This window comes from Lactuca sativa, chromosome 5, assembly GCF_002870075.4.
Source record: "Lactuca sativa cultivar Salinas chromosome 5, Lsat_Salinas_v11, whole genome shotgun sequence".
In the NCBI taxonomy this organism is placed as follows: Eukaryota; Viridiplantae; Streptophyta; class Magnoliopsida; order Asterales; family Asteraceae; genus Lactuca; species Lactuca sativa.
Window position 1 is genome coordinate 319693063 of NC_056627.2, and position 19887 is coordinate 319712949.

The 19887-nt window shown below is 37.5% G+C and overlaps 2 protein-coding genes and 1 pseudogene across 4 annotated transcripts; all 3 read right to left on the reverse strand.

Moving 5' to 3' along the window:
* Positions 1-7962: 7962 nt before the first annotated feature.
* On the reverse strand, positions 7963-10697 carry LOC111890651 (NADPH-dependent aldo-keto reductase, chloroplastic). Of its 2 annotated transcripts, none has more exons than XM_042895441.2 (7): positions 9872-10697; positions 9481-9531; positions 9274-9350; positions 9071-9158; positions 8778-8981; positions 8342-8593; positions 7963-8245 (listed from the first exon to the last, which is right to left on the reverse strand). In XM_042895441.2, the coding sequence occupies exons 1-7, from the start codon at positions 9989-9991 to the stop codon at positions 8159-8161; spliced, it is 879 nt and encodes a 292-aa protein (XP_042751375.1). In that variant the 5' UTR covers positions 9992-10697; the 3' UTR covers positions 7963-8158. The 2 variants fall into 2 exon arrangements, with proteins under 2 accessions (XP_042751375.1, XP_023742527.1); XM_023886759.3 differs by having other exon boundaries at positions 8706-8981; positions 9872-10158.
* Positions 10380-13628, reverse strand: LOC111890629 (uncharacterized; annotated as a pseudogene).
* A 2652-nt stretch (positions 13629-16280) lies between these two features.
* On the reverse strand, positions 16281-18584 carry LOC111890655 (NADPH-dependent aldo-keto reductase, chloroplastic). 2 transcript variants are annotated; one of them, XM_042895440.2, is made up of 7 exons: positions 18286-18584; positions 17773-17823; positions 17597-17673; positions 17400-17487; positions 17105-17308; positions 16669-16920; positions 16281-16552 (listed from the first exon to the last, which is right to left on the reverse strand). In XM_042895440.2, exons 1-7 carry the CDS (start codon positions 18403-18405, stop codon positions 16466-16468), a joined length of 879 nt encoding a protein of 292 aa, XP_042751374.1. In that variant the 5' UTR covers positions 18406-18584; the 3' UTR covers positions 16281-16465. The 2 variants fall into 2 exon arrangements, with proteins under 2 accessions (XP_042751374.1, XP_023742530.1); XM_023886762.3 differs by having other exon boundaries at positions 17033-17308; positions 18286-18578.
* Positions 18585-19887: the final 1303 nt, after the last annotated feature.

Consider the following 19887-nt stretch of genomic DNA (forward strand, 5'->3'; position numbering starts at 1 on the left):
AATCAATTGAGGAATGTTTATCACTCGACTGGCCAAGTCATTTGGGATACTTGATCTGCCGCAAGCTAGGGCACTCACGGTTATCCACCCTCCACCATTCAACACAGCATTATATCAGAGGGAGAGGATAGTCGAGAAGTTTGGTGACTCATTCACCATCCCACATGAAGACGAGCCGGCGATTCCGGAGGAGCCGGGGAGGCGGGTCAGACAGCGTAGCGAGCGGGTGCGAGAAGACCCACCGGTTATTCCGGTGGAGGAGGATAATGACGGATGGAACCAATTAGAATACCATCGCTACTTAGATAACATTGGGCAAGGGTGAACTATAATAACCAATCTTTTGAATATCTTTTTCAACAAATGAATATCACCCCAAGATCCGGTCCCGGGTATCTATATATTATGAATTGGGATAAGCGGATGAGGAGGAGAGCCGGAGAAGGAGGAAGTGGCACGGGAGGAGCCGATATGGAGGATGAATGATGAAGAATTGTTTTCTTTTATGTTTATGATGTTTTGGTTATGTTTTGTACAAATGTTAAAACACTTGGATGATGTTTGTTTTTGTGGGTTGATTATTAGTGTCACTTTTAGTTGTTTAATTTTTTTCAGGATAGAATATTAGGAGGCATGCTAATTTGAGGGTCAAGAAGGGATTAAGAGATTTTCAAGGAAAAAATAGAGTGTTGTCCTTAGGATTGAGTCCGTGAAAGTTGAGAGTAATGGAGTGTGCTATTACTGAAGGAATTAGAAGAGAGGGTCAGTTTGCATTTCCAAACCAGAGTCGAATGGAGCATCAGTTATATTAATTTTTGAAACTGACAGTTCTACTCGTCAAGTGCATAAATTCTACTCGGCGAGTACCTGAGCTATTACACGATATCGTTCTAAGACAAGAGCTACTTGCCGAGTCCACGCTACTACTCGCCGAGTAGGCTGCCAATTTTCGAATTCCAGAACTGCTTTGGGCACTTTCACTGCAACATTTACCCACTTTTTGGGAGGAATTGTCTCTGGAGATATTCTAAAGAAGCTTGTTCCTTAAAATTTTCGAGTTGTCAACCACACGATACGTATGACACCCGAGCCATGGATGAGCTGTTCCCATGGTGAAAGTCAAGAGAAGAAGGAGCTGAAGAAGAGAGTATCAACCTATCGACTGCTACCCCAGGGGAGTTTGTTCCAATTCTCTCTATATTTGCATTCTTGCATAATATGCAATGAGGGCATTGCATAAAATAAGTGTGGGGTAGGGGGTTGGTCACATAAATAGAAAACTTAGAATCTTAATTTAGGCTAATTTTAAAAAAAAAATTGCATACCAAAAATATTACTTAGGATTTAATTTAGAAAATTTTGGTAAAAGTAAAATTAGGATTTCATGTTAGAGTTGTGTTGATAATTGCATGAAGACCCAAATGTTTAGTTGAGCCTATATACGTTCTAGTGCATTTGTGGCTTCCTTATTCCAGTGAAATCATGGGACAAAAACACGACCCCGCTCGGCCCGAGGGATGTAATATGTTTAGCAGCCTAAACCTGAAATGTATCCAGGAAAATTGTTATCGTTAGCCAATAAAGGTTGAGATTGAGCGCCCTTGCTTAAGCATGTAGGGTTTTGAGTGAAAAAAAAAAGTGAGTTACATGTTAAAAAAAAAAGAGAGAGAATTACAAGAAAAGTTGAAGAATTTTTGGAGCATCAAAGTTAAAGTATGAAGTTCAAAGATCAAAAATTCCAAGAAATTCAAAAAGTTGAAGATACCAAAAATCAAACAATAAAGGTGGTGAATTCAAAGAGATCAAAGATCAAATTACCAAAGGAAGTGAAGAATTCCAAAAGAGCTCCATAGTTGTATCAAAAAGTTGTAATTCTAGATTATGTATGCTTGGGTTGCTCAATTAAAAATAACTTGAGGGTAAGAGGTTTTCTGCGGATGGATTCGGAGGGTTGCATAAAATGAGCATAGTTCGGGATGAGTGGGCAAGTGTTTATGAGGATTGTGAGTATTTGGAGTATGGGAGGTCCTTAGGAAAAATTTTAGACACAAATGCATGCGTTGCGGTCTCGGCATAATGGTTGGGTTAGATTGGAGTTGTCATATGTGATTCTAATATGTTTAAAATTTAGTTTTGCTTGGGGGCAAGCAAAAGTCAAGTGTGGGGTATTTTGATATGTGTATAATTAGTTAATTATTTAGTATACATATTTATTCATTTTTAACTAATTATGTGAATAATATGGACAAAAGGTACTTAATATTGTTTAAATTTTGTTTTCAGTTCAAAAGACATGCTTGGGAGTAAAAGGAAGCAAGGGAAAGCAATTGAAGACCAAAGAATGAAGATTGAGGAACAAAAGACCATCTACTCGGCGAGTACACGAGTATACTCGGCGAGTCCAGCTGAATATTCCAGAAGATAGACACGACTCCTGATCTAAGACGGATAACAACGAGTCTACTCGGCGAGTTGGGTCTGCTACTCGCCGAGTACCCCCTGTTTTGAGATATCTATAAAAATCAAACCTTTATCTGATGGGACAACACTTTTGGCAATTTTTGAAGATCCTTCTGCGATTGAGAGCACTGGAAGACGCTGAGGAATTCTAATCTCCAACCTTTTGAAGAATTGAAGCAACTAGGTTAATCATTCCACTTAGCTTTAGGATTTGAGTATGTCTAATCTAGTTGAACTTGTTTTTGTGTGTGATTTTACTGCAACTATGAACTAATTTCGTTTTTGTTTCTGTTTGGGGAATACCAAGGAACTCCTATGGTTTAATTCTTAGTTTTTGATTAATTGTTTATTAGTGATCTATTAAATTAAGTTTGTTAAAGACCCTTATGCATTAATCACGATTATTTTCTGTTAATTGGAAGACAATTAAGCTGCGTGAACATCTCTTAGTTGTTAACCTCATATGTCTATGTGAACACTAATTCATATGCTTAGGAATAATGATTATGAAACTAAGATTAATAAGACAATAATTAGATTAATGTGTGAGCTTGTTTGAGAAACCATCAAACAAGAGGTTAATTGATTTACTAAATTGATTCACCACTACAAATCTTATTTAATCCAAATCATTAATCTAGGGAATTAATTAGTTTAAACATTTGATCACCGCTTAAATTAGTTAATTGTCTAAGGGTTAGGAGTAATGGACATGAACCTAACCACTTTAATTGGTAGCCAATAACAATTAATCTATCATAAATACAAATAACCATAGGAGTGAATTGGTTGAACCTAAATAGAAACATCTTTATCAAATTTGGTGAATTAGTTGTTTGCTTTAGTCATTTAGTTAATTAAGTGTTGCTTAAGTTTCTAGTCTTGTAAAACTAGAAGAAAAACCTTTTACTTTCATTAATTGTTTTAGTTAAAATTAGTTATTAGTTTAATTTTCCGTTCCCTGAGTTCGACACCTTACTTACTAAACTATACCACTAAAAGACAGGTTCACTGCCTTTGTGTGCTAAATATATCAATAAAAGTAGGGATAAAACAAGTGCATTTTACACACATCATCCCTCTAACGGGGGGATGATGTCACAACTAGCAATTTAGGGTTTAAGATGCGAAGCTTGTTCACAACAAATTCCTCTATGTAACCTTGTTGCATCTTATTAATAAAATTCATACTACAATGTTATTCGAATTCATACGTGCATACATTGTGATTCAACATGAAATAGCCTCATACAAGCCCAAAAATTCGATCCAATAGCTAAGCCCAATCAACTTTGGGCCTTGGTCCAAGAATTCTCGGCCCAACACCCTATTGGGCCAAAAACTCTTTCCTTGGGCCCTATTGGGCCGAAAATTTCTCCTTGGGCCCTATTCGGCCGAAAGCTTTTCTTTGGGCCTTATTGGACCTAAAATCCTTTCTTTGGGCCTTATTGGGCCTAAAACTTCTTATGGGCCTTCCATTGGGCCAAAAACCCTTCTATTGGATCAAATAACACCCAAAGATCCATACACACATCAAAAACCGCAAACACATTAGGGAATTAGGGTGTTTTCGGCCACACTTAAAACCGAAAACCCTTCAGAGGCCTTAAGGCCGCAAACCCCCTTAGTTTCGACTAAGGCTTGAATAAAACAAAAAAAAAAGAGAGAGAAAGAAATGAGAAAACCCTTGCCACCTCACTTTTACCGCTTAAATAACAAGGCAATTAACCTACATACTTCCAAGCAAGTATCATCTCAAGCCTCTAATCAACAAAGTCAACACCCCCACTCTCTCTCTCTCTCTTATTCTCGGCCGAAATACCCCACCATACACACAACACCCATTTGCAATTCATCCCACTCCAAACTCTCTCAAATGCTCTCATTTTTCCCTCAAAATTTCCGAGACCATCTTCAAGGAAGGAGTTCACTTCAAGGAAAAATCTTAGTCATTTGGTAAGAACTTCATGTAGCCTTGTAATTCTAAACATTTTTATGATACCAACTTCTTATTTACACACTTTTTTTGTGTGTTAAGTTCTTAGAAACACCTAAAATTTCGAGAATACCTTCAAGAGGTGCAAGACTAGGCTCGAAATCTCTTCATTTTCCTCTCTTCTACCACACGAAATCTTCAAGGTGAGCTTCATACCCCCCACTATCTTCGTATTTTTCATACTTTTTTTGCGCCGGGGGGGGGGGGGGGGGGGGGGGGGGGAGATACAAGTCAAGTTTTGTTTAATCGTTAGATAATTGCATGGACCTATGTGTAATGTATTTAACCTTTGGGTAATTGCATGAACATTGATTTTATCTTATGCATCTTCATAAAAACCATGAAAAATCTGTTTGTTAACATATATGTTGCATGAAAACTTGTGGATGTGGGTTGCACACTCAAAACTGGTGAAAAAATGAGTGTTGTGCTCAAACATGCTTAACTTTTGGACATATACATTTTTAACACGAATACTTACACAAATATTTGCATATAATAAATTTCATGGTCATATTTGTATTTTGTGAAAATCGTGACTTGCTAGGGTCACAACAAATTAGAATATTTTGTGTTACAAAACTCTCAAAATAATATTTGGTGTATTAAACAAACTACAAAACTTGATATTTTGCTAATATTAATTTTATTGGAAAAATATTCTTAACTAAGTTGTCACTATTTTGTTGGATGGCTTAAAAACTTGAGAACTTATGTTATATGATATGTTCACTAATGATTACTTATAAAAGGTATTATAAATAATTTAACCAAAATGGTATACAAAACAGAATTCGTGACAGAAAGTTTCGCGAGTCAAGATCTGTCTATCATAAAGCTGTTAAAGCATAAGTAATAAGTTGTATGTCATAAAGCTGTAAAACACGTGTCATAAAAATTCAGTCATAAATTTACACTAGTAATGTCGATTTCATTATTCAATAATGGGAGTCAAAGTACTCATAAATCTGTTAAGGCTCTAGTGAGACTTTCCTTCACCGTACCTACCTAGCGTACACCGTAAGTCCTGTACGGAGCCTCCTGGAGGGATAGCGAGGTAATTGTGTATAGATCTATACGGGGTTGACACCCACACACATGAGTTGTTCGCTACAGCTAGACTGGGCCGGTCTAGGGTGACAAACATCTTACCAAAACCGACGCCTAAAGAACGTCATGACAGGCATATCAGTCACATCAAGCATGGTTGTAACGACTCACATAGGGATTAACAACGTTATTTTGGATTTACAAAAAGTATACACTTCACTGGTTTTATAAATTACAAAACTACGCTTCATTTTTCAGTGCACTATTACCACCACTCCAGTCTTAGAGTTAAGACTACAATTTTTCATACAACTGAAAATATTCACAGTTCTAGAACGAGACTTACAAACCATTTTTCACAAGAAAATATCGGATTTTCTGGAGCCTTACAAATTATTACAAACAAAGATGTTCCAAACCTTTTCTTCCAAAAATGCTTATGAACTCACCAACATTTAATGTTTACGATTTTCAAATGACTTGTATTCTCAGGGAATCGGATTTGCGACTTTTTGAATTCACTCACTTTATGTCATTTTTGACAATTTGATGAACAAATACAATTTGTAAACAATGTGTGATGGTATCTTTTAATGTATTGTTGTTTGGTTGCTAAGTTTCATTCATATTCAATTGTTGTGATACTAGATAATCACGTCATCCGCCCCCGAACGTTTCCGCTGTCCTGGTTCGGGGGTGTGACAGATTGGTATCAGAGCATTGTTTATAATGAACTAGTATATCTAACCATACAAGATATACAATTATAAATGCAATGGGACTAAAACACTCTGACTAAAAGTATACTTTAAAAATATAAGTATTTTATAAAAGTGTACAAACATACATGTATATTAGAAAACAATAACAAGAGTTGGACATCGCGACTAAACTTAGACAGTTATGTAATCATATCTAGGGTAAATATAGTCTGATCAACTATATTTATTTGAGATACGACCAACATGTGTCTAGGAGTGGTCAAGGTGGATAACAAATCTAAAACTTATCAGCTGTAAATCAAGAGGGTCTAAGAACAAAACTAAAAGACATAAAATACTATAGGGGTATTTTAACATTCTATCTATTTTCTCATACTTATATATTCTCGTGCAGACACTATGGCGGGCTTCCAACACCTGGAGACCCATACTTCCCCAATCACGGAAACGGGGGATGGATTGAGGAGGATCCCAACGAGGATCCGGAATAGATCGAAAAGGAAGAGATAGACGAGGAGATTAACGATGAGGAAGAAGAGAACGATGATTCGGACGCCGAGTCCGAAGTCATCGACCCTCCCTACATGGTGAGGGTACCAGCGCATTGTTTGGGCCCCAATGGCCCTATGCCCCTTTGGGCCTACGACCTGGAGTGATCGAGCCGACACTAAGGACAACATCCACCGTTCAGGATGGAGCAAGGGTTCTACGATCTTCACCACGGAAGGCCCACGGACCAAGCCCTTCCTGTCATGGTCAGGAGGATTACCGATATCGGGGACTAGGTGCAGACGATAGCCCATCGAATCATGGAGATGAGGGTTGCTCTGGAGGTCACTACCGCACATGCTCAGGAGCTCCAGAGAGACCACTATCTGAGGGAGCAGCTCATCGAGGATCTTACCACTGCCCGAGCAGAGGTAAGGGAGTACCGGGAGCGACATGCTGCTTTGGAGGAGAGGGTACTGATTGTCGAGTGCCGACTAGCCGAGCTCCAGGGCGCTTCTACCTCATCACCTGCACCACACCAGGGATCACTCGTCGTGAGTAGGACTTATCCAACTCACCGCTTGTTGTAGATTTGGTTATAGGTATGCGTTGGTGCTACCCCTTTTCAGTTCTCTATGTATGTAGGATCGACCCTACATTTAAGTGAGTACACTACTCACAGGGTCGTTACGTTGTCTGATTTGAACCATTGATGTACTGTAGACGTTTTTAAAAGGTCAATTTCCATGCATTATGTACTAAGCGTTATCATTAATGAAACGATTATGTATTTTAATTGTGGTGTTGTTAACTGCTATGTTCTCTCTTTTCATTTTTATTTGATATAAACGATTATTTTTAAAAGGTCAATTTCCATGCATTATGTACTAAGCGTTATCATTAATGAAACGATTATGTATTTTAATTGTGGTGTTGTTAACTGCTATGTTCTCTCTTTTCATTTTTATTTGATATAAACGATTATGGTGGCGATAGTGATGAGTGATGGAAGTGGTGGTGGGTGGTGGGTTAAATGTTAATTTTCATAAAATTGTTGAGAATAAGAATGAGTAAGAATACATTAGAAAGAAAAGAAAAAAAAAAGTGAAAGAGCAAATCTATTTCTTTCAACATCAATGTAAGATATAGGTGGAGTCCAGTATTGTCTTTCCAAAAGAACCCTTTAGTAGAGAAAGAGGAAACTTCAACACATATAAACACATAAGCGAGCGTGACGACGTGGGATACACTAACAATCACCACCGGAATAGGAATGTATAGATAGAAGAAAATTAACAATCAAACATAACATCCATCCCACAATGCACAACAGTAGTGTTTAAGATTTCACTCGTCACATTAAGAAAGGTTAAGGAAAATCTTAAAAGGTAAAGAGTAAAGTAGAATAGCATGGAAAGCAAAATCCTACACCAGGCAGCATTCATATTTCACCATCCCATAGTTCCTCGACTGTCTTGTAGTGACCATGAGTCTCATCAACAAAATAAGTACCTCTCAGAAGCCTAGCCTGCAAAAACAACAACGCAAGTTCACGAGACCCCATTTGTTATGCAGTACAGGACAAGAAATAACAGGTTGTACTGCTTTTGGCATGCATCCATACCTGCTCGATATCAGAAGAGATCTTAGTGAACAAATCATCAGGAATTGACCAGTCAAAAATCTCAAAATTTTCTTTGATCCGGGATTCACTTGTACTTTTGGGAAGTATGCTATGACCCATCTGTAGACCCCACCGTAGAGCAACCTGAGCAGGTGTCTTGTGTAATTTTTCTGCTACTGAAATAAGAATCGGTTGTTTGAGTACATCACTTTTAATGAACGAGGTCCCCGGAGAACCAAGCGGCGAATATCCCTGCAAAAAGTATACAAAATCATATCGTATGCCAATTATTAAAATATACTACTTTTTTGGTTATTTTTTGAAAATCAATGTTTTTGTTTATTATGGCAATGTGTTAGCTCACAGATAAGTGAACGCCTTTGGATTTGCAAAAGTCTCTTAGTTTTGTTTGCTTCCATGAAGGATGACATTCCACCTGGTTGACAGCAGGTGGAACACGTGCAACATCCAACAAATCACCCAATTTCTTGGTGGAAAAATTGCTAACACCAATTGCTTTCGCCTTCCCAGAGTCATAAAGTTTCTCCATTGCTTTCCATGTGTTTGGAATATCTACTGGAGCAAGATTCTCAGGCTTTAATCCAACAGATCCCTTCTTCAGCCTAACAGGCCAATGTATCTTCAAGATAAATAAAAATAAAAATTCATTGTTTGAATCAATCATATATACAAAAAGATATACAATTTTTTTATGTAATGCATACATACAAGGTATAAGTCGATATAGTCAAGCTGCAAATCATTCAGTGTTCGGTCTAATGCAACTGGTACATCTTCTGGTGCATGATCAGAACACCTGCAAATCATTATAGCTTGTTAACTGAAACTTGGAAGGATCTGTGTGTGTGTGTGTGTGTGTGGAAACATGTTATGATATGAGAAGAATCTAGATTCCATGGAATGTGGCAAACCAGAGCTTAGAGGTGATCCACAAATCTTCTCGTTTCACCACATCATCTTGAAAGAGCTTTTTCAAAACTAAACCAATCTGAAATAAATAAATTTACATGAAACCAATCTGCAAGAAATAAAATTTAACAATCTATACAATGACATTTTATAGAATTAGCAACCAGAGAACAAGAAAATCCAATAAACAAAAGTAAGTAATTGCGTACCTCCCTTTCGTTGCGATAAATTTGAGCACAATCAATGTGACGATACCCCATCTACATGCATATGAAACATTATATATCAAATACATTTCATAAGAAATGACTTCATAAAACACGGAAATGTGTGCATCATGTCGCCAATTTTAGGTATCGATTGCTAATTGGTAGATAGCTAAATTTGAATTTGAATATCCGAAGTCGAAACCCTTACTGACCCTGGTTAACTTTATTAAATTGTGCTAAATGTATTTGTTGTAATGACGTAAAGGGGCGACAAACACATGTTAGAACACAAAACATGAATAGAATATACGATCATTACTGAAAGTGATTTTTTCATTACAGGATACGAATCGACAGAGAGTAAGAACAGCTATGAGGGAGGGAGGGTAACCTTAATAGCAGCAGTAACAGCATCACCAACAAGACCAGGCTCCGATTGCCATGTGCCGAGACCTACAGAAGGAATCTTGGTTTTGTTAAACAGTTCAAAGAATTGAATGGCATTCGACATTTTCTTGCGATTGAACAAATGTTGAGAATAGGGTTGTATTTTTTTTTGTAGGAGTGAGGAAGAAGAGAAGACTATGGATTAACAGCACTCTTAATTTTAGGCTCTTTTATGGCCGGATGCCGTTTTTTAAAGCTCCAATATTTCCATATTTCCAGTTAGATGTTTGGATTGTTGACTTTGGACCCATAATTTTGGTCCCATTCTTTAAAGAATTCAAGTTTTAAATGTTTTTCTTTTCTAAAACGGACAGCATATTTTTATGAAAATAAAGAAGCCAGCAGCAGACAACTGGCAAAAGTGATCCAAGGGAAAGAAAGGGGACAATTTGACACTAAAAATGAAAACACCAAAAATTCCATCTCTTTGAGAATATAACCCAAGCCCAATTTCAAACGCATTGTAGAGAATTGCGGTCGACATATTCAAGGCCTTCTTCTCCATTACATAAACCTCGTCCCTGAAAAAGAAAATAATCAAGATAAAACCTAAAAAACAAATTGTTTTCAGACATGGAAACCTGCAAATGTCGATGTTCTGTTTCACATGTCAATTTTGTTTTATTCAACTTTATCAATCTTAAAGGCCGGAATTGGATGAGGAAACCTCATGGATCTTGAGGAAACAAATACGGATTCTCTCTTCTGGTTCGTGAAGTAAACACATATACTAATACATATAGATCATCTCTTTTGGTTCTAGCTCATTTTAAGCCTACTTTAGAAGAAGAAATTCAAGTGAATTCGACTTGTTATGTACTTATGTTTAGGGTCGATTGGTTTTGGTATTAAATCACTTTAATTGATTGATATGAAAGGAAAGAAAATTGAATTTATTTGCTTCAAAAACCAAGAGTAGATTGAAGTAATGGTCCTTGTGTTTTGGTCAAATTCACAATGTCAGTCCAACTTTCAAAAAGTTGATAATATGTCAATGATCTATGTAAAAGACAAAATTTCACAAATGGTCCTTATGGTTTCATTTTTTTCTCTAAAATAATAGCTATAAAATCTTTTTTGGACGAATGGTCTTTTAGAGCAAACCTTGCACACCAGTGGTCCATCTAATGGATGTCCGTTTGATGGATCCGTTAAGTTGAAATAGTTTTTGATAAGGACAATTTCTATCATTTTGTGAAACTTCATCTAAGAACCATTTGTGAAACTTCATCAAAGACACATTTGTTAAAACTTAAAGAAGTCTATTAACTCTTGTATTAATTATTATAAATCAAATAAAAAGTCAAAAAACTAAAACTAAAAAAAGGTAATATGTATATAAACTAGATTATAACTCGCGCTAAATGCGGGGAACGCATAAAAAACATACAAATGTTTAATGATTAAAGAAAAAAACTATGGCTATTTGTGTTATTAAAATATATAGAAGATACATCGAAATTGATAAATATCTATAATTGTTGAGTGACCTCTTTGTAGACAACATTTTTTTGTTTTATTAGTTGAACGACCTTCCACGTCACATGAGTACCTACAAACCTTTTTTACTTGTGACACAAGAAACAGCTACATATAACTGACCATGAGTGAAAACAGGTCTACGCAAGTACAATCCAACATATGATAATGATTGTCCTTGACTTTTGTTAATGATTATTGTGAAACAAACAGCTATAGGGAATTGCCTCCGCTGAAAATGGAATGGATTTTTTTATCAGATGGTGTTAATTTCATGCGAAATATATAATTAGTCTCATTGAAAAATATGCAAGATATGATTCGGGCTTCAATAATGTGTCTTCCAAGTCTTACAATCTGTAATCTAGTACCATTGCATAGTCCTTTGGTTTGGTCGATATTACGAAGTAACATGTGCATAAAACCTTTTTTTAGTATAAGTTTATGGTTGGGAATTCTAGAAGCCTTAAAACCATTCAACACATCTAGAGAGTATACCGATTCCTCAAAAGAATCTTGTGCCTCAGTCTCACTTAAAGAATCTGAACTCAGATACGTTTTTCCTTCATCTTTCATCAACTCTAACATGTACTCATTGATGACATCGACTTCTTCGTTTGTAGGGACCGAAATAGTTTTATCTTGAAAATATGATGGATCATCAAGATGGTTCTGAAATGATGAATAAATGGTGGATACAATTGAATGAATATGGTCACCCGTAGAGGGAACGATAACATCTTCTGGAAATTCAACTTCAACTTCACAATCATTAGAGCCACTAATAGTACCTTCACCAATTTTAAGAATCCATTCAACAAATGATTTTTTCTCTTCAAAATCATTACTTGGATAGCCGACCTGAAGCCTCATGTTTACATTCAAACGTAAAACTATACATTCACGCCATAATCTTGATGAATGCAATGATGCCTGGACAATATTTGAATGATTTCCTCTTTGTATTACTGGAAGAATCTGTCGAAAGTTACCTCCAAATACAATGGTCTTGCCTCCAAATGGTTTATTCTTGTCTGATGAAAGTATAACGTCTCTAAGTGTCCTATCAACTGCTTCGAAACAATGACGATGCATCATCGGGGCTTCATCCCATATGACAAGTCTAGCTTTATTCAACAATTCAGCTACATCGTTACTTGCTGTAATAGAACAAAATGAATCCTCATTCAAGTTGATTAGTATATGAAATCTTGAATGCGTTGTCCTACCACCAGAGAGCAAGAGTGCTACAATTCCTCTTAAAGCAACGTTGATAACAATTTCACCTTTAGATCTAATAGCAGTAGACAGTGTCTTCCAAACAAATGTTTTCTTGTTTCTCCTGTATCGTAACCATACAAGAAAAAGACACCACCTTTTTTGTTGTTAACAACATTCATAATTTTATCATAAACCTTTTTTTGCTCGACATTTAATTTGGAATGCAGTTGTTGATGTTCGACTTCAAGATCGAACGGATCATAATTAAGCTCATCTTGAATTAACATATTGCAAGAATCTTGAATATATTTGTGATAAGGTAACGACATATTGGGTATTTGCTTCAAACTCGGTCCACAACTCGATAAAGATTTCTCAATGTATGACAATGTTAGGTGGAAAATTGCTTCCGGTTTTAACTTCAAGCCAGAAAAGACAAAAAAAAATTATGAAATTATTTATTTTTAATATCAATTAATTTTAGAATGTTTTTAGTGTAAATGGGTTAAATTATTTGAAAATGTATCTGTTACGCCGATTTCTTGTTCACTAATGTGAACGACATCATCAGAAAGACAATTATAGGTCTCTTTAAAAACATGATGAAGATGGGATAGGCTATCGGATGTAATCAACATAACAAATAGAGACCTGCAGAATGTGGTAGTGGCCCAATGATGTGTTTCGTGTATAAAAGATATGTACTCTTTATTATCGTCTAATAGACCAAGAGTGTAGCAAGCATCTTTATACGGTTTATAAATGGTATCGTTAACTGTCCTGATATCTTCATAGCAAGTAGGACCCTTTACTTTATTAAGCAAAATGTGTAAGTAATAAATATCACCAGACTTGGGAGACACGTGATTAATTCTACTAAGTGACTTTGTCTTTGTTTTTCTTCTTGTCCGTACTTTATCTGATTTATTCCAAACATATTGACTTGGGACTTCAACATATGACAATTTTCGTGCCTTTTCATCATAGGTGTTACATTCCATTCAAGCCAAAATTGAAATGTAACGTCCCAAAATTCAAGATTAAAAATTTCGTTTATGAAACATTGCTTAAAACATAATTATCAATCCATAACATAGTCAGAATATTAATTTCCAAAAACATATGTTCATTATCAGAGTAAAACGTCCCAGACTGTCTAAGCTATGGTGTGTGCCATGCGATCACCCCGAGCTCTTCCCTCCGCTACCGGAAGTACCTGAAACCAAAATTGAAAACCATAAGCACGAAGCTTAGTGAGTTCCCCAACCTACCACATACCATGCATAGCCACATACTGCACATACCGGGCAACACGCCCGTTATTCTGGGCCTCGCCCGCTACAACGGCCCCGCCGCTCCAGGCCCCGCCTGGCTTCGAGCCCCGCTCGGATACAGGTCTGCTTTACTTAGGCCTCGCCTGTCACTGGGCCTCGCCCGCCAACATATACTAACACATAAACATATCGCCACACATACGCTAACATATACTACCGAATCCTGTTCTAAAGGCCTCGCCCATGTCCTGCAACTGATGAGTCATGGAACCCCGTCCACACTCCTACTGATAGTGAGATACGGGCCCGGCCCACACTCACTCTTTCCCTAACCTGGGCCTCGCCCCTACTCTGCTGCTAGTAAGACATGGAACATCGTCCATACTCTGCTGCTGGTGAGATACGGGACCTCGCCCGCACTCACCTTCCTACCAGGCACATACATGTATCACACAGACAACAAGTATAACTATCATGCAAACCATTCCTTGGGCACCCGCCCGCTACACTGGACCTCGTCCTGAATATCATACTAGCATATTGTACCTATGGCTAACCCCCGGGTCTTCCTACTCATAACTACATGGGCCGGCATTGTGGCCGTAGACCCATTCACACAAAAGGGAAACTCACCCACACTTGCTGACCTTGCTGATAACCCCCTCTAGCTGCTGCCCGACAACTCTCTGAACTCCTGCTCCACTAGCTCCCCGAGCTACCAATAACAATGCAACACTTAGTCTAACTGTCCTCCGAAAGTCAACTAAGTCAACTCTGGTCAAAGTCAAAGTCTTGGTCAAAATCAACCTTCCAGGTCAACTCTACTCGCCGAGTTTGCCTGCTGACTCGCTGAGTTCCTAGGCTCAGAATCCTTCCATTCGCGACTCGACTCGCCGAGTCATCCCCTGACTCGTCGAGTCTACTGATTTTCGAGTCCTATCCTGTCCAACTCACTGAGTCTCCACTCAACTCACTGATCTGAGTCCTAACTCGAAGGGGTTCGGGGTTTCACGACTTGACTCGCCGAGTCTACGGCAATCTTCATCCGACTCGACGAGTTGTTCATCCCACTCGTCGAGTTCCTCCTAATCTTCATGCTACTCGCCGAGTCCACTCAAAGGACTCGTCGAGTCCATTCAGTTCTTCATACATGCAGAAGCTTTTTGAGTCATGCTTGGACTCCAAACTGTAGATCTACTCTTCCCAAGCCTATTACTCACGTAAAGTTGTAAATTTTACATGTAGAGAAGGATATCTAGGCCAAACACACCATAAACTAGGGTTTAAGGCAAAGAGGCTCTATAATCAACTCAAGGACAGTTACTTTATGTTTCACAATGCCAAAATGTGCTTAGATCTGAAGTAGCAACTTCAGATCTGGCTTCTAACTCAAATGGATATCTAAACATGGCTTAAAAGCCCCAACACTCATAACTAGAATAGATCTAAATGAAGGAAACGGCTTAGTACCTTCAATAACTCTGAAAGATTCCACAAACTCTGGATCTAAGACCAAACCTTGAAGCTCCAATGATTTCCCTCCTCCTTCTTTCCTTCAAATCACCCAAAAATGGCTTGGAAGCTTGAATGTGTAACAATGGGGCTTAGGGATCGTATTCTGTGTAAAGGAGGCTCTAAGGAACCCTAATGGAGAGAATAAGGAGTTTAAATAGCACCCAAAGTCCCGAATTTAAGGTTTTCCTCTTCAGATCCAACTCGCCGAGTCCACGAGCCGACTCGCCGAGTTGGTCACTTACTCGATCCCCTGGATCCCGCTCCGACTCATCGAGTTCCTCCTTGGACTCGACGAGTCGACCCCTTTAACTTAGGGTTTTCTTTTCTTTCTTGACCTTTCTGATTTTGGGTGTTACATGAAAAGCAGCAATAATGGGTTTAAAAACAACATTAGTAACACGTTGGAATAGTTTAAACACAATAGGTTGTTTGTCTTCAAGATGAAACGACAAACTTTCAACAGGAGGTGTTCTATAATGAATATCATATCCAAAAAGTCTCCAGCATTGGTAACATCCGAAATCTAAAGATATATTATATAAATTATAAAAATAATAAATGGTGGTGGTGGCAGTTGTGGTTGAAGTGATGGTGGTGACGATAGTGATGAGTGATGGAGGTGGTGGTGGTGGTGGTGGGTAAAATGTTAATTTTCATAAAATTGTTGAGAATAAGAATGAGTAAGAATACATTAGAAAGAAAAGAAAAAAGGTGAAAAAGCAAATCTATTTCTTGCAACATCATTGTAAGATATATGAGGAGTCCAGTATTGTCTTTCCAAAAAAAACCCTTTAGTAGAGAGAGAGAAAACTCCAACATATATAAAGACATAAGCGAGCGTGACGACGTGGGATACACTAACAATCACCACCGGAATAGGAATGTATAGATGGAAGAAAATTAACAAACAAACATAACATCCATCCCACAATGCACACCAGTAGTGTTTAAGATTTCACTCGTAACATTAAGAAAGGTTAAGGAAAATCTTAAAAGGTTAAGAGTAAGGTAGAATAGCATGGAAAGCAAAATCCTACACCATGCAACATTCATATTTCACCATCCCATAGTTCCTCGAGTGTCTTGTAGTGACCATGAGTCTCATCCACAAAAGAAGTGCCTCTCAGAAGCCTAGCCTGCAAAAACAACAACACAAGTTCTTGAGACCCCATTTGTTATGCAATACAGGACAAGACAAGACAAGACAAAACAAGACATAACAAGTTGTACTACTTTTGGCATGCATCCATACCTGCTCGATATCAGAAGAGATCTTAGTGAACAAATCATCAGGAATTGACCAGTCAAAAATCTCAAAATTTTCTTTGATCCGGGATTCACTTGTACTTTTGGGAAGTATGCTATGACCCATCTGTAGACCCCACCGTAGAGCAACCTGAGCAGGTGTCTTGTGTAATTTTTCTGCTACTGAAATAAGAATCGGTTGTTTGAGTACATCACTTTTAATGAACGAGGTCCCCGGAGAACCAAGCGGCGAATATCCCTGCAAAAAGTATACAAAATCATATCGTATGCCAATTATTAAAATATACTACTTTTTTGGTTATTTTTTGAAAATCAATGTTTTTGTTTATTATGGCAATGTGTTAGCTCACAGATAAGTGAACGCCTTTGGATTTGCAAAAGTCTCTTAGTTTTGTTTGCTTCCATGAAGGATGACATTCCACCTGGTTGACAGCAGGTGGAACACGTGCAACATCCAACAAATCACCCAATTTCTTGGTGGAAAAATTGCTAACACCAATTGCTTTCGCCTTCCCAGAGTCATAAAGTTTCTCCATTGCTTTCCATGTGTTTGGAATATCTACTGGAGCAAGATTCTCAGGCTTAAACCCAACAGATCCCTTCTTCAGCCTAACAGGCCAATGTATCTTCAAGATAACAATAAAAAAAAAATCTTTCATTGGTCAAATCAATCGTATATACAAAAATATACAAATTTTTTATGTAATGCATACATACAAGGTATAAGTCGATATAGTCAAGCTGCAAATCATTCAGTGTTCTGTCTAATGCCACTGGTACATCTTCTGGTCCATGATCGGAACACCTGGAGATTATTATAGATTGTTAACTGAAACTTGGAAGGATCTGTGTGTGTGTGTGTGGAAACATGTTATGATATGAGAAGAATCTAGATTCCATGGAATGTGACAAACCAGAGCTTAGAGGTGATCCACAAATCTTCTCGTTTCACCACATCATCTTGAAAGAGTTTTTTCAAAACTAAACCAATCTGAAATAAATAAATTTAACAATCCATACTATAACATTTTGCAGAATTAGCAACCAGAGAGAAAGAAAATCCAATGAACGAAAGTTAGTAATTGCATACCTCCCTCTCGTTGCCATAAATTTGAGCACAATCAATATGGCGATACCCCATCTACATGTATAAGAACCATTACATGTTACATGACTTAAAGAAATGGTATTATTGGGGGATCCTAAATTGTTAATAGAAACTAAACAAGCATAAAATTCTTACTAATCAATTCATAATTGTTACACATACTCATAAGAAATGACTTCATAAACACACAAATTTGTGTTCCATGTCACCAATTTTAGTTTTAGGTATCGATTGCTAATTGGTAGATAGCTAAATTTGGGTTTGAATATCCGAAGTCGAAACCCTTACTAACCCCGGTTAACTATATTAAACTGTGCTAAATGTATTTGTTGTAATAGGGCGATAAACACATGTTAGAGCACAAAACGTGAATAGAATATACGATCATTATTGAAAGCGATTTTTTCATTACATGATAAGGATCGACAGAGATTAAGAACAGCTAATAGAGAGAGAGAGAGAGAGAGAGAGAGAGAGAGAGAGAGAGAGGGTAACCTTAATAGCAGCAGTAACAGCATCACCAACAACACCAGGCTCCGATTGCCATGTGCCGAGACCTACAGAAGGAATCTTGGTTTTGTTAAAAAGTTCAAAGAATCGAATGCCATTCGACATTTTCTTGCGATTGAACAAATGGAGTTGTATCTGGAGTGAGGAAGAAGAGAAGACTGAATTAATAGAGAAGCAGTTTATTTGTAACGATCAGCACTCTTAATTTTAGGCTTTTTATGTGTCTTTAAGTGGAGACTGGGCCTTGATTCGATATTCATGGCCGGCAGCCGTTTCTTTAAAGCCAGGGGCGTAGCTAAGCTAAGGTGCTAAGGTGGGTCCTAAAGCTACCTAAAATTTCAATTTTATTCGTAATAGACAAAACTACAAATTTAGTCCTTGTGGTTTGCAAAAAACTTTGGATAGGGTCCAAAAAGTTTTCGACTTGCATGGAAGGTCCAAAATCAAAACTTTTCCGTGAATTTGGTCCAAATAAATATGAAAAGACTGTTTTGCCCTTATTATTTGTTTTTTTACATTTTCTTAGTTTATTTTGATTGTTTTAATATAAAAGAAAAAAAAGAAACGTGCACGACCATTTGACCATATAATACCCACCCCACATTTCTCTCTCTCTCTCTCTCACTCTCTCCCTCTCTTTCTCTCTCTCTCTCTCTCTCTCACATCAAAAAGACATCTATGATCGATTTGTTTCCATAGCTATCACCTTCCTTTCCCGGCAAGATGCGACCTACAACAGTCATCGACCCTTCTCATCGGTAATTTTCTTACCTCACACTGCCTCCATTCCCCCTTCTTCTTCTCGAGCCAGTGGGTTTAATTTTTGGAGCTTGAAGCGTGCCGTCAAAATCGAAACCTCGATAAATTCGACAACGTTGAATCCGATAGCAAATTTAACAGCTCGACAACGTTTAATTTTTGGAGCTTGAAGCGTGCCCTCAACCATCGAAATCTTCTAAGGTTCCATTTTAGATTTGATTTTGTGTTTCTTTGGAAATTTTTAGGGTAGCTTAGAATTTTGATTTTCAATTTCTACAATTCGTGTTTATTATTATGTGGGTGGGTGTAGATTTTCTGGTGAAAAGAGTTCTGGGATCCATTCATTATCTCAAAGATTTTGAGTTTCAATTACTGCAATTTTTGTTCAATTTCAGCAATTCATGTTTAATAATGAGGAATTGGGAGTTTTCTTTATGCATATTACTGATGAAGAACAGATGATTGAATTTTATAAACATAGGAATCACCCACTTCATGATGCATATTCTGAAAACCCATGAGCTTTTATGCATTTTTATCAAGTGGAATCCCTAACTATCGTGTGTAGATGTAAGCATGATTGACTCGATTGGTGTTAAGCTGAGTTGGGTTTCTGTGGGATTAAAATGATGAATGCAAAACTGATGGATTGAAGCTTTGAAGGTAAGGTTTTTTTTTTTTTTTGACAGCTCAATTCGTTTGAAGGAAACGTAAAACCGATGTCCCTGGAACATTTGGAGATTGATTTTGAATATGTAATGGTCGGTGTTTTTGATCCAGTTGTAGATTAGAGGTCGCAGTCCCCGTTGGGTCTTTTTTTGTTTGTTT